Source organism: Geospiza fortis, unplaced genomic scaffold, assembly GCF_000277835.1.
Source record: "Geospiza fortis unplaced genomic scaffold, GeoFor_1.0 scaffold197, whole genome shotgun sequence".
In the NCBI taxonomy this organism is placed as follows: Eukaryota; Metazoa; Chordata; class Aves; order Passeriformes; family Thraupidae; genus Geospiza; species Geospiza fortis.
The window spans coordinates 9,228-23,371 of record NW_005054538.1 but is presented as its reverse complement, the minus strand read 5'-3'; the positions used below and the strand labels follow the sequence as shown (position 1 = coordinate 23,371).

Sequence of the window (14,144 nt, the reverse complement as noted above, 5' to 3'; positions counted from 1 at the left end):
ACTGTTTCTTCATGCACAAGACCTTTGCAGCTTAGCTAGTAAAGAGTTGATACTAACTTCATCTATGCCAAAAATTCCACAGTTACAGTCACTTCTTTATGTTGTTCACTCTCAGATCACATATACAACTAAAATACTGTTTTGTTTTAGCAGAATTAATATGCATTTGTGCATGTTGGTGAAACTTTCCTCTCCTGTATTTTTACTTTACCTAGGTTTTGTAAACATATATAATGTGGGTGTTTCTTTAATATATTTTTTAATCAGTCATCCTACTGTCTTTAAACTTTCCCATCATTTTCTCCCTCTCCCAGTTCTTACTGGGAGTACTGCCCTAGAATTTTCAAGAAGTTCAGAGAACAAAATGAGTTTTACAGGTAACATATTAGTACACATTGGTTACACATTAACAATAACTGTTTCATTACTGCAGTCTTGCATATAAATATGTGAGCCACTAAATATGCCACTAAAGTACATACTAAAAGGTCATATAAAGACAACATTGGAGCACTCACACAAACAGTTATGTGAAATTAATTTTTTTTTGGCGATAATTCTGTTGAATAGTGAAAAAAGCTACAAAGCTTACTTAAATTTGCAGTGAATCTTTAAGGAATGATTGCTGGATGTGGAATATGGCCAAAATACACTTTCCTGGGACCACCATTTTAATCACTGTTTCTGTCCAATCTTGTTTAGCTTGAGAGAGAGACAAGTCCAACAAGTGTGTAGTGCTATGTCCTGGTTATTAAATTTTGATCCTGTTACAGCTTTCAGTGACTGGTCAATTTAAACCATGAACAGGAAAAGAGTACTGACAAAGTAATCATGAAGTATAACGATGAGCTGGGATGCTAAAAATTACTGTGCTTTAAATCACTTACGGACTTAGGAATGCCATGCCTCTAAAGTATGTGAAAAATGCCTTTCCTGTCCTGTGCCAATAAGAATACAGCTTCTATGTGCCTATATCAGAAAGCAGAAGTCTGACTTCCTCCCTATGCCTGCTTCCTTTTCTTCACTGCTTGCCACCTCTCACTGAGCTTCTCTACTTATATATAGTGAAGACAACATTTCCAGGAAGCATAGAAACTTATATTTAAAGTAAAATCTAACTATTAAAAAAAAGACTATTCATCCTCACAATAATAACTGTCAGGCTATCAACTAGATGTAGATTAATTTATGTGTCTATGTGAAATAATTATTTCCTGCTACCATTACAAGTAAATGACATGCTATATTTCACTGTAAGCAGCAAACAGCATGTAAGTTTTACACATAACCGATCCCAATGTTAATTCTATCCATTCATCTTGAAATACATACAGACATACATAAATATAAAGAGGAAATTTCTATGCAACACACATACAAACTTGTGCAAGTTATTTAAATTTTTGTATTGTTGCCTGTATAAGAAGAAATATGTTAATTTTTTTATGTTACAATAAATTCATATCATACCAGCACACCAGCCAGGAGCTATCACCTACTACCTCTGTGAAATTTAGTGCAGGGTTAGCAACAAGATAGTTAAGACAGAGGTCTTTGTGAGAACAAGCCATAAGCAAGTAGTACATTACTCTCCTCCACCTGCTAAAGGCATCACTAAGAGGGGTGGGGAGGACTCACCACACCATCACTCTGTGGCTTAGGTTGTTTGGTGGGATCCAAAGCAAAGATAGTATACTCAGAGAGAAAAGCAGGTTCTGCTATCATCCCAGCTAACAGCTGTTATTCAATGCAAAAAGGAGGAAAATGAAAATAAATCAAGCAATTAAGAACATCGCAAAATTTTACTCTATTTTCCCATGCTATTAAATACATAACAAAACAATACAGCAGTTTATGAAACAGCAGATATCGATAAAGAGTATGTAACTAGAAAATATGCACTAGATCATTTCAGAACAGCCAAAATACAGTTTTGATCAAAACTTCTTTAGAACAAAAGAAGGATACTATTTAAAAGATCCTAGTTTAGTCCAGGATAAAAAAATTATGTTTCAGGCATCGCTATTGTAATTTTTTTTAACTTCTGTGGATGAGTTGTCTTCATATATCACTGAGCCCTATTTGCTCTCAGTTATTCATTAACAACCCACTATTCTAAAAATTCTATCAGTATTTCAGTTATATATAATCTAAAATGCTTGCTTTTGACTATTTATCATCTGATGCTTTTATACATTAGAATGCCGTTTATATTTTTAAAAATTCCTTACAATTTTTTTAAACTACTAGCAGACTATTGAATATAACCATTTTATCAAGTCAGTATCTAAAAGATATAAATTCCTAGAGGTGAAAACATGAAGCCAAGAGACTGGAATTTGAATTCAAATTGGATATATACATTTAATGTCATGTAATGCATTTAGGATGCTGTAACTGAGAGACAAAAATATTCCTCTCATGATTATACTCACATACCTAGGTTCAAGGTTCGATTTCCTTACAGCTTGAGATTTCAGAATTGTACTGACTGCTGACTAAACCAAACTAAATAAAACAAAATTGTTCTGAAATAATGAGACAAACCCCTCTATCAAGTTACCAAACAGTACTTTTAGGAATAAATACTAATATAAGTTAGGAGTTTAAATTACTTTTTTTTGGTGACAATTACATTTATTCCAGTGCTGTAGCAGATCAATTACATAAATTCGAGAGAGAGAAATATTTTCACAGGTAAGATCTGAAAAGCTACATGACTTTGAATTTGTGTTCACCAAACCCTTCATGACTTTGAATTTATGTTCACAAAATGTAAGAAATGGTAAATATTCTGTGAGAGCCATATACAATAAATAGCCTCAGATTTGCCAATAACTATTTGCCAACAAAGCTGAAATTTCTCACTTTTAAGTTACTGCAAAGATGAGCTGCTAATAAAAAATTGGTCGCATTCCTCATGTTCTCAATCTTCATTCCCCCAGAGCCTCAACACACCCTATGCATTCACTGTGGTAGCAACAACACACTGAGTTTGCTGTCCTCCTCTCTCAGCCTGTCAGAAGTATAATTCTTAAGAGTAAGCTGTGCAAAAGCTCCTCATGCTTACATTTATATATATATAAATATGTGTGTATGTACATATATTTGTATATGTGTATCTGTATGTATGTATGTGTATATGTATATATATATATATATATACACAGGTGTGTAAAACCCACCTACATTTTTTTCCTCCTCTGAGCTTTCAGACAAGAGAAAAATAAGGAAATTGACAAAATTGACAAGTGATAATGGTTCCAGAAAATCTTCATCAACTGTTGATGCCCGCATAAATTCTTGCTCCTCTTGAAAGGGCATATGCCAATAAAAGAAAAGGCATATACTATGTATACAAAAGTGTACAAACATACAGCAGCAATACTACAAGCAAGCCTGATGGCCTCATGAATTAGAAGCATGCAAATTCACAAATAAAATTATCGAATTTTTAAAGATAAAAATTACTTTGCATGTTTGGAGAGGACCAGTTAAGAAAATGAAAGACAGTTTGCAAAGCACTAATAAATGGATTAGGCAAATATTATTAACCAAATGATTATGAACATTATCAACATGTAACATATATTATCTTCAGCTTAATTAAATCACTTTTAACAACATGACTATCAAGAACTTCAGGAACCACAGACAATTTAAATTATCTCTTCACAGTAATAGCCTGCTAGTGCTCAAAATATTAAGTTGCAACATTTCACCATAGCATTACTTTGCTTAATCCTAATTGCATTATTTAGTACACCAAAGTTTGCATTAGAAAGGATTCCTATTTCATCTCTAACAAGTTCATCCTCCTCAAAAAAGATGGTCTGTCAGCTTGTTCAGTGTCTATGAATTGTTAGATTTTCAGCGATCCCTGGAAGTTGATGACCATGTGAGTGTAGCCAGGTTCAGAAGGCTCAGACATAAACTCACAAATTTACAAATTCATTCTTTCACAAAATATTAATTATAAAACCCAAAACATACAGGTTTGATGACAGAACTGTAAGCAATGGCAAAAGTTCATTTTTAAAATTCATTTAAACTACCTGGAAAACTGATAGGGATATGCAACCCTGTTTTAACACAGTAAGATCTGAACTATTCAATGCCTAAAACATGCCAATCCATATAGCAGTTATGAATTTGCGAAAAAGGAAATTGATGCAGTACTGCTTGAATTTGCAGACATACAACTCCAGTGTTTCCATCATAACTAAAAGCTTACACAAACAGTAGAATGCAATTAAAAATTCTGCTCAGTATCACTGATGCTGATCATGATGCAAGAACATTTCTAAATCATCTCAGCTTTGCCCTTTCTTGCTTGAGTAAAGGCAAGCACAGAAGACAAGGAGGCCTCTTTTCCTCAGTTTTTAACAAATAGGTTGTCCTCAGATCAACTGGCCTCCTGAACTATCAGACAGACAGAGAATAAATAGCCCCCTTGCAATCCAGAAAGAAGCAGTTAGTGACCTGCTGAGCCACTTAAAATGCTCACAAGCCTGTGGGACCAGATGGGATCCCACAGTGACGGGATAGAGTGGTGAGTGAGGTGGAAGAAGAGCTCCCTAAGCCATTCTCTCTCACTTATCATCAGTCCTGGCTAACTGGGGAGGTCCGAGATGACTGGAATCTGGTCAATCTAATGCCCTTTATCAGAAGCACCAAAAGGAGGATCCAGGAAACTACAAGCCTATCAGTCTGACCTCGGTGCCCAGCAAGGTTATGAACAGGTCATCTTGAGTGCGATCACACAGCACCTACAAGGTGGCCAAGGGATCAGAACCAGCCAGCATGGATTTAGGATGGGCAGGCCCTACCTAACCAACCTGACCTCCTTTTATGAGCAGGTGACCCACCTTGTGGATGCAGGGAAGGCTGTTGATGTTGTCTACCTGGACTGAGCAAAGCCTTCGACACTGTCTCCCATGGGAAAATCCGGGAAAAGCTGGCAGCCTATGGTTTGAAGAGGTGCACACTTTGCTGGATGCATCTCTGGAACTGGCTGGATGGCCAGGCCCAGAGAGTGATGGTGGTGTTGCATCCAATTAGTGGCCCATTACTAGTGACATCCCCCAGGGATCTGTGCTGGGCCCAGACCAGCTTAATATCTTTACTGATGATCTGGATGAAGGGATAGAGTCTACCATTAGCAGATCAGCACATGACACCAAGTTGGGTGTGAATCTCAATCTGCTGGAGGGTAGGAGAGCTCTGCAGAGCAACCTGAACAGGCTGAATTGGTGGGACAAATTCAACGATATGAGGTTTAACAAGACAAGCGTCAGGTCCTGCACTTTGGCCACAGCAACTCCCTGCAGCACTACAGGCTGAGGACAGAAAGACTGGACAGAGGCCAGGCAGAAAGGGACCTGGGAGTACTGACTGATGGCAGACTGAACGTGATCCAGCAGTGTGCCCACATGGCCAAGAAGGCCAATGGCATCCTGCCCTGTACCAGTAATAGTGTGGCCAGCAGGACCGGGGAAGTGATTCTTCCCCTGGATTTGGCACTGGTGAGGCCATACCTTGAGTACTGTGTTCAGGTCTGGGCCCCATAATTTAGGAAGGATGTTGAGATGCTGGAGCATGTCCAGAGAAGGGCAACAAGGCTGGCGAAGGGTCTGGAATACAAGTCCCATGAGGAATGGCTGAGGAGTTGTTTAGCCTTGAGGAAAGGAGAGTCAGTCTTTTCACTCTCTACAACTGCCTCAAAGGAAGTTGTAGCCAAGTGGGGGTCGGTCTCTTCTCCCAGGAAACAACTGAGAGTCTTAAGCTGCATCAGAGAATGTTTAGGTTTAGGACGTTTAGGAGGATATTAGGAAGAAGTTCTTCACAGAAAGAGTGACTGGGCACTGGAATCGGCTACCCAGGGAGGTGGTGAAGTCACCATCCCTGGAGGTGCTTAAGAAAAGACTGGATGGGGCACTTAAGTGCCATGTCTAGTTGATAAGGCGATGTTAGGTCATAGGTTGGACTTGATGATCTCAAAGGTCCTTTCTAACCTTAATTCTGTGATTCTGTGAGCCAAGCTTACAAGTAAAGAAGGCACAACAAAAGTGAGGCAGAACAGTGAGCCCTCTACCAAGATGAAATTTCAAAATATTTCCTCTTCAGTAGCCAAGACAAGTGTTTCACACTTCAAATAGCTACCAAAGACAGAATATACAGTCATGGTCCAAAAGTGGTATTTCTTTAATACATATGGATCTGGCTGCATTTGTCCATTAGTGAGTTCATCCTCCACTCTCCAATGTTAGGTGACCAACAATGAAAATATTTAAGGACTTGCTTACAGTATTTTTGTTACTCTGTGTGTTGATTTGGCATTGTCAGGACCCAGGACATCTCTCTGGCTGTCCTGACCAGCCAAGACCCCTGCTAGGGGTCTCAGAGACCCTGGCATAGAGCCCAAAAATGCCTGTGGTTTTGATTATGACCCGTGGAACAAGTTACTGACCTTAGATGAAGATCTGCAAGCCATGACAAATTAAGTAGAATGATAGTGAATTTCTCACAAGGTGAAAAAGTAGATTTTGAGGTTTTTAGAATGGGATTCAGGGGGGCAAGATGGAGGGATCTGGGCGTGTCCTGCCTTTCTACTTCTTCTTCTTCTTGGCCTCCATCATCTGCTGTGATGTTGGCACTTTTAGATTGGTTTAGAGTAGAAACTCATTGTCTAACATAGGTGATAGGTACTGGAAAGTAATTGTAAACATTGTATACGTAGTTTTTAGTATAAAGACATAACAATGCCCCAGGGGCAGGCAGAATGCCTCTGACTGTCTTGCTGAGCGGACCTCGGCAGGACAGGAGAAAGAATTTTATAGATAAGATATAATCAACAACGTTGAGACCGAGAAATAAAGAGCTCTGACTCCTTCTTCAAGCACCAGCTGGGAAAAGAGACTTTCTAACATTTCTCGGGGTCACTCTGACAAGCTAGAGGACCCCACATGGCATGGTCTGGTTTTTTGGTAGTGAGGGAGGGCCACAGAAATGGCTTCTGTGAGAAATGGCTACAAGCTTCTACCATGTGGAACTTCCAAACTAGAACAGCCTATCCTCGAAGGACTGCACCCTGCAGATGAGCGACCCACACCACAGCAATTTCAGAAAGATTGTTTGCCCATGGGAGGGACTCATGTTGCAGCAGTTTTGGCAGGACTGCTGCTTTTAAGATTGGAGCCAGGCTGGAGGAGTTCATGGAGAGCCATCTCCCATGGGAGGGACCCCACGGCATAGCAGAGAAAAGACTTCCCTCCCTGAGCGAATAGAAGAAGATCTCGGGTGATGAACTAACCAAAACCCTGTCTCTCTACACTGTCAGAGAGAACGAGGGAGTGGCTGGGGTGGGAAGAAAAGTATTTAGAAGGCTCATTTTAGTTCTCGTTATCCTTCTCTGACTCTGTTAATAACAAATTTACCTTACACCTTTAAATTGGAACCTATTTTGCCCTCAGAGTGTTTTCCCCCAATTCTTATCTCAACTCATGAACCCTCCATTAATTTCCTTTGCCTCTTCTCTGCCCAACTGTAACAAGAGTGAGTGAGTGAGTGAGTGAGTGAGTGAGTGAGTGAGTGAGTGAGTGAGCGAATGGCTTTTCCAAGTGTCTGGCGTCTGGCCAATGTCACACCACAACACTCTGACAGCTCATAACCTGGTACATATTTAGTTAAATTATGGGCAGAGCCCTCTAGTGAGTCCTGTAATTACATTACTTAATGCTTTCCAATATATACATGTGTTCTTATCAGCATTTTTCTTTTTTTTCAACCAACTATTCAGTACAACTTTAAGAACTAACTGCCTAGTTAACTCTGGGGTGGGGATGTTACGGAAAGGGTTATTAAAAATCACAAAAAAATTATTCACCTCTGCCTGCAAACAGGCAAGAAGCAACCTGCTAGTCAGCCAACATTAAACAGTATTACCACACAGGATCCTTGTGCTTCAGGATTTGTCCTAAAACCCACTCTGAATTATCTTACTAGCTTCAGAAACATTAAATACATTTGGTGCTATATTGTCTAATGTATCACTAGCAGCATATCAGCAGTAGGCTGGTAGAGCAATCAATAAACTAGATAAGCTAGAATCAACTGAGATGAAGCATACCGTAAACAGAAGATGCAAAGATGTAGATAATTCTTTAACCTTTTCTAATCCTAAGAATGCCATCATATCACACTTGAAGCTTCCTATAGAAATCCTACTAACATCTTCCAACACTTCGTTTCAAATATACTCTGGGGGGAGTGGCTAATGCACCTAAAGGCTGTGCTGCCATTTAGCAGGACCTTGATAAGCTGGAGAATTGGGCACAAAGAAACCTAATGAAGTTCAACAAGGGGACTGCACCTGGAAAAGAATAACCCCAAGTATCAGTACAACTTAGGGGCTAAAGTGAGCAGCTCTGCAGAGAGGACCTCAGAGTCTTGGAGCAGCTGCAAGTTTACCATGAGTCAGCAGTGCCCTTGCAGCTAGGAGAGCCCGTGGTACGCTGGGGTACATCAGAAGACTGTGCCCAGCAGGTTGAGGGAGGTGATTCTCTCCTCTACTCAGCTCTAATAAGACAACATCTAGAGTGCTGTGTGGAGTTCTGGACTCCTCAGTACAAGAAAGATAAGGAGCTACTGGAGAGGTTCCAGCAGAGGGCCACAAAGATAATTAGGGGTCTGGAACATCTTTCTCACATGGAAAGACTGCAGGAGCTGAGCCTGTTTAGTCTAAAAAGAGAAGTCAGAGAAGAGATCTAATCAATACATCTAATCAAAAGAAGGTTGTCAAGAGGATGGTGCCAGACTCTTTTCAGTGGTGCCCAGTGACAGGACAAGGAGTAATGGCCATAAACTAAACCACTAAACCACCTCAACATGAGGAAGAACTTCTTTACACTCAGGGAAGCACAACACTAAACAGGCTTCCCAGGGAGGTCATAGAATGTCCCTCTCTGAAAACATTCAAAACCTACCTGGACACATTCATTTCCTGTCTAACCTGCTCTAGGTGACCCTGCCTTGGAACAGGGTTTGACTACATGATCTCCTGTAACATTGGGAGATGGGGGGCGGAGTGGGTCAGAGACAGGGATGACACACACTCCAAAGTTCTTGTGATGAACAGCCTTGAGTTTATTCCCGCAGCTCTTTTTATAGGAGCTCCAGTTACACATGTGATTCGTTGAGGTCTTAGCACCATCCAGCTCTCTGGCCCATGATACATTTGCATTTAGAGCTGAACGACATTGGCTGAGTCCCCTTGTAGACTGGATCTAACCTATCCTTGCCCACCCAGAGACTCCAATGCTACAATCTCCAGGGGTTCCTTCCAATCCTACCAATTCTGTGATATTCCAGGGTAAATAATCTCCCTAGCCCATACTGACCTTAATCTCAGGCACCAAATTTATAAACTGAAGGCTGTTGAGGACTACAAATAGTACAAGTAGCTCAGTATACAATGGCACTGCAAACTACAGATTGTGCCCTGGGTGGGGAGAAACGGCTGAAACGCCCAGATGAGCCCTTTGCCCAACAAAAAGGCATAGCCTTGCCATGCCGGCTGGACTGTGTCCAGCTACCCAGAGACTCTGTAGAACCCAATGAACAGTGAGAAGACCCCAGATCAAATATCACCATTGAAACAGGCACACAGAATGAAAGCCAAGCATTCCTTTGTTCAGGGTCCCTAAAGGAGACACCCAACTCCATCTGCCATTATATTGCTGCACCATGATAACAATTCTTAAAGGAAGCAGAGTCTAGGACTCTGCTATGGGAAACCCTGGATCAAGGCAGTGAGGGAAACTTGTCTGACATGTGAGCGTCATGAAACTTGTCTCAGTATGAGTGTGTGGGGAGTCAGGTGGGGCACCCATCAGCTCACTGGAGCTGCTTGCGGTGAAGGGGCTTCAGTCCCAGCAGCAAAAGCCTAGGGTGGTGCGAGTGTGACTGCCATAGTGGCTCATGGGCAGCCAAAGAGGAATGGTTCCTTAGCAAACTGTGACATTACTGATCTTCTGTCACAATATTTAAGGCTTATTCTGGTTTTCTGCAAGTAAAATCCTATTGAGTAACAAATGTTTCTATCTTGGATAGAAAGCTGCAAATGAGGTAAAATGATTGATGAAGCCAAACGCCAGATGACGTTACCTTCAGTGTCCTACCAAAGGACACATACAGTTATTGTTTAAATAACCTTTGAATTTTCAACATTCTGAACAGTTTTTGTAGCCCTCTAGTTTGGCCTAAATGAAGCAGCCTTACATGATCTTTAAGGACTTTCTGAACTCTAAAAATTACTGTGTTCTTCTTCTTATTATTATTATTCCTCGTTCCTCTGAAGAATTACCATGCTCAAAGCTTCTTTCACAAGGATTCTGGTGAGTGGGGTGCAAAGGCCAAAGAACATGCAATTCCAAGATCAAACAGCTTCCTTAATAAGCTGTGAAAGAAACCCGAAAATTCAACAGGGATCAGAGTTTGGCCCAAGTCTCATTGCTCTGGAGATGGCAGTAGGTGAATATTACACGTTACATGCATGTAGTATGTTTGATTGCCAAAGGTAATGATTATTCCCTTTCAGAAAAAGAAGAGAATCGGTAGTTCTAAATTTTGTATTAGCCTGTTATCAAGCAAATCTGAAAATTCATACAACTTGTTAGCAAAGTGCATCACGGCATATGTGTATTTGTAGTATATTAACACTTAAAAGCTTCTATTAACTGTACATGAGCAGTTTTGTTATGTTATATACCAGCACAGCAAGACAGAAGAAAGAGGATGAGACTACAAACTTGTCTAAGTGAAAAGCCACCACTTCCTCATCTACATCAAGAAGCTAGAAGATGTCAACTATCAGCTAAAGGTTTTCTTTCAACTCTTACTTAAAAATATATAAATAAATTTGGTTATTTGTCCTAAGGGAATAGGAAAAACTGAGGAGCTAAAACTTCAAGAGTTTCTTTCTGCAATAAAGTCCCAGGATCTAGGAGAGCTAAACTGCACTTTCAGAAAGCTGTAGTACAGAAATCAAATAGGTCTTTTCTGGTTTGCTTCTCATTTTGATGAACCACCTAAGCATCTAAGCATCCTGTACGTATCAGGAGTTGTAAAATACAAGTAGTTTAGATTCAAACTAGCTTATGCAGCCTCCAAAAATTAGTCCTAAATATCAGAAAGGAAAAAAAACACAGATAATCTGAACCATTACCATCTTTGCATGGCTACACCTATTTAGAAGTACTTCAAATAAAGTATATGAATACAGAAAAGACACAGGAATAACAAAGGTACTGAAGGTCCCTTATTTCAGCTTTACTTGTCATGCTTTATTAATAGCCAATGTTAAAGAAACATTTCAACTAATTTAATAAAACAGCCATTATATACCATTAAAGTGAGACCAAAAAGTACCTTGGCTAAGTATCTTTAGGTCTAAGTGCTACATATATTGTGCTCTGCTGTCACTTCCATAACACTCATTAGGATATCAGTGACATTTGGATGCATGACTGGTAGGTCACCCACAGCAATCCATCAGCTGCTTGCTCTCAGCTGATAGCAAACTAGCACTAGCTTTGTTATCTTCTGCAGTTGGGCCTTGTATACTTGTAAACAAGTATAATGTTGTAGAACAAAAAGAACATTTTTAACTTACAGGAGCTGTAATGAATACAATTTATGTATTTCACCTCAAACTCTGTTCAAAAGTCAATGTGGTAACAGTTTGAAAACTGAACACTATTTTTCCATAGAAAAGAAGGAACTCACTAAATAAGCATATTTTAATAGTCTAGGCCTGTTTCAAATAGCAGCATAACAAATCAAAAAGCACTGGGTATGCAAAATGTCAATGAAGTTCTGTGGAAGTAGTTTTACCTCACAACGTGATCATGTTTTACAAGCTACTTGCAGTAAGATAATACAGAACTAGTCAGACCTCTGCCTTTTCCTGTATATTAAAAAATTTTGAGGTTTTCCGTAACACTGCTACTGGAGATTCATATATCAAATAAAATACAAGCTGAAGAGGAAAGCTGGCATGAAAAAGAAACTTACCTGGTATTACATAAATGAAGCATACAAGTTGTAGGTTCATTTTAAACTGATAGCATCTTGGAATCTTGAAATATTAAAGTATTTTTAAAATCTTCTCATTGTAGAGTATAAAGCAAAAATGTTGGTACGTATGTTTTATTATAATTATTTGATCAGACTAATGATGTCATTTACAACTGTAACTAATTCTGAAATTATTTTTGTTATAAAAATATTCTGAGAATAAACCAAAGATTTCATTTGTGATACTTGCAATTTTAATACTATGGAAGTAAAAATACAAAATCCTGATCTATTTAAAGACGTACTAAAACATAGCTCACAGAGGACACAAAACATACAAAAAATTATGAAAGACTAATTTTGCTTAGCTTTCAGTACTAAAAGGGATAGCAATTATTCATGTACTGCAAAAACGTTTTAGCATACAATACTACTCAACCAAATATTTTCAGTGTATTAAATGTAGCCCAACAGCTCACTGTAATGCCACTGCCATTGACACCTGCACACAAAACTGGTCAAATGAGAACACCGCAAAAAAATACCCTCCAAAAGACTTAATGCAATCATATAATCAGGGCATGTATTTTCAGTGACAATATGCAATATCTGCAACTTATTTAAGCATTGTATACTGCTGCTGAACTGAATTTTATGAAAATTTAATCCAACAGATTTCAAAGATTATTTACTTTTAATCATATTGCTAACATTTATGAGAAATTTTTGGAGAAATTAGGTTTCTTGTTTTAATCATTTAAACTTAATTTTTGTAAAATATTCTGTTTGATGTAAAACCAACAAAAAAAAAAAAGAGGTTTTCATCCCCTTGGACTTCACTACTTCTTGAATTTCTAATTAAAGGATGTGTTTCACAAGTAAAACTGCTATGGCAGCTCCCCTAAGACCAAGGATAACTGCAAATCTACGGTACTTTAGTACTTCTGTTTCTACTCTTAATCTTACTTCTTCTTCTGCCTCTCTGGTCATTCCAGTCTAACCAGTCTATTTAGAGATTAATGTTCTTCCAACGTAACTTGGTATGTGCTATAGAGAATCCTTTGCTTCTCTTGTTTCTCCGGAACAGCACTCTGAAAATGGAGTTTGCTGGGGACAACACTTATGTAATGAAGTAAATGTAGGTCTCAATAGAAATCATGAAGAAAACCTTGGCCAAATCAGTTCTTTTGCAGGTTACACAATTAAAAAAAACAAACAAAAAAAACGAACAGGGGAATCAACTCTCAGTACCAACTCACTCCTTCTAGGCCACAGTAGTAGTTCTCATATGGCAATATGCTACTTCTATACCCTGTATTAAGAACAGAAACTCTCCTTACTGAAAAACTTAGTAATTTATCCCGGGTGATGCCGCTTGCTAACATTCTGGAGCACCAGTTAACAGAAAATCTTTTTCCAAGGAGAGAGGGAATTCATTACAGATGTATATACATACATACATACATACACAAACACACACACACACACACACACATACATACATATCACAGTAGAAAAAATAAGCATTTATTAGAAAATACCAAAATACAAAACAAAATCATGAAGTACTTTCCCTTCAATTTCTACTATTGCAGGAAGCAAACTGCCAAGCTGGAATCACTGATAGCATTCATAATGAAATCCATTGCAAATTTCAGGTATAGCTGATTATCTCCTAAAGAAAAAATGGTGTTAAAAAATTGAAGTGGATTGTTCCACTGCAATAAAATGCATCATTTTTTCATGGCAAAACAAAGCAACTGAATTCTCTGACAAAGACAAAACATTTCCTCTGAAAAAGTTCACAGAATCACAGAAGCATCCTGCTTTATGCTACCAGCCTATGTCCATGCTCACTAAGTCAGGGAAATATTTTGTTTATTTGTATTTATTGCCTTTTTTTTTAATCAAGTTGCTTCAAAAGAGCCATAGTACTTAATATGAAACAAGGTAAGTGCAGATTATCTTCTTTGTTTGCTTTATTATGCAAGTCAAGGTTACCCATCATCCTGATAATGATTTTAATTATATTTTATGACTGATAATTTAGACTCAGTTTAGTTTATTTT

The 14,144-nt window shown here is 38.7% G+C and overlaps 1 protein-coding gene across 3 annotated transcripts in view; it reads right to left on the bottom strand.

Moving 5' to 3' along the window:
* GOLGA4 (golgin A4) overlaps window positions 1-14,144 on the bottom strand; it is a 72,021-nt gene that overhangs the window by 57,317 nt on the left and 560 nt on the right. For 2 of the 3 annotated variants that reach the window (XM_005429304.3, XM_031063877.1), the window contains exon 2: window positions 1,639-1,737. The exons of the other annotated variant lie outside the window; for it this stretch is intronic. In XM_005429304.3, coding sequence (XP_005429361.1) covers window positions 1,639-1,725 — 87 coding nt within the window. In that variant the 5' untranslated portion in view covers window positions 1,726-1,737. The remainder of the gene's footprint in view (window positions 1-1,638; window positions 1,738-14,144) is intronic. 3 annotated transcript variants of the gene reach the window in all.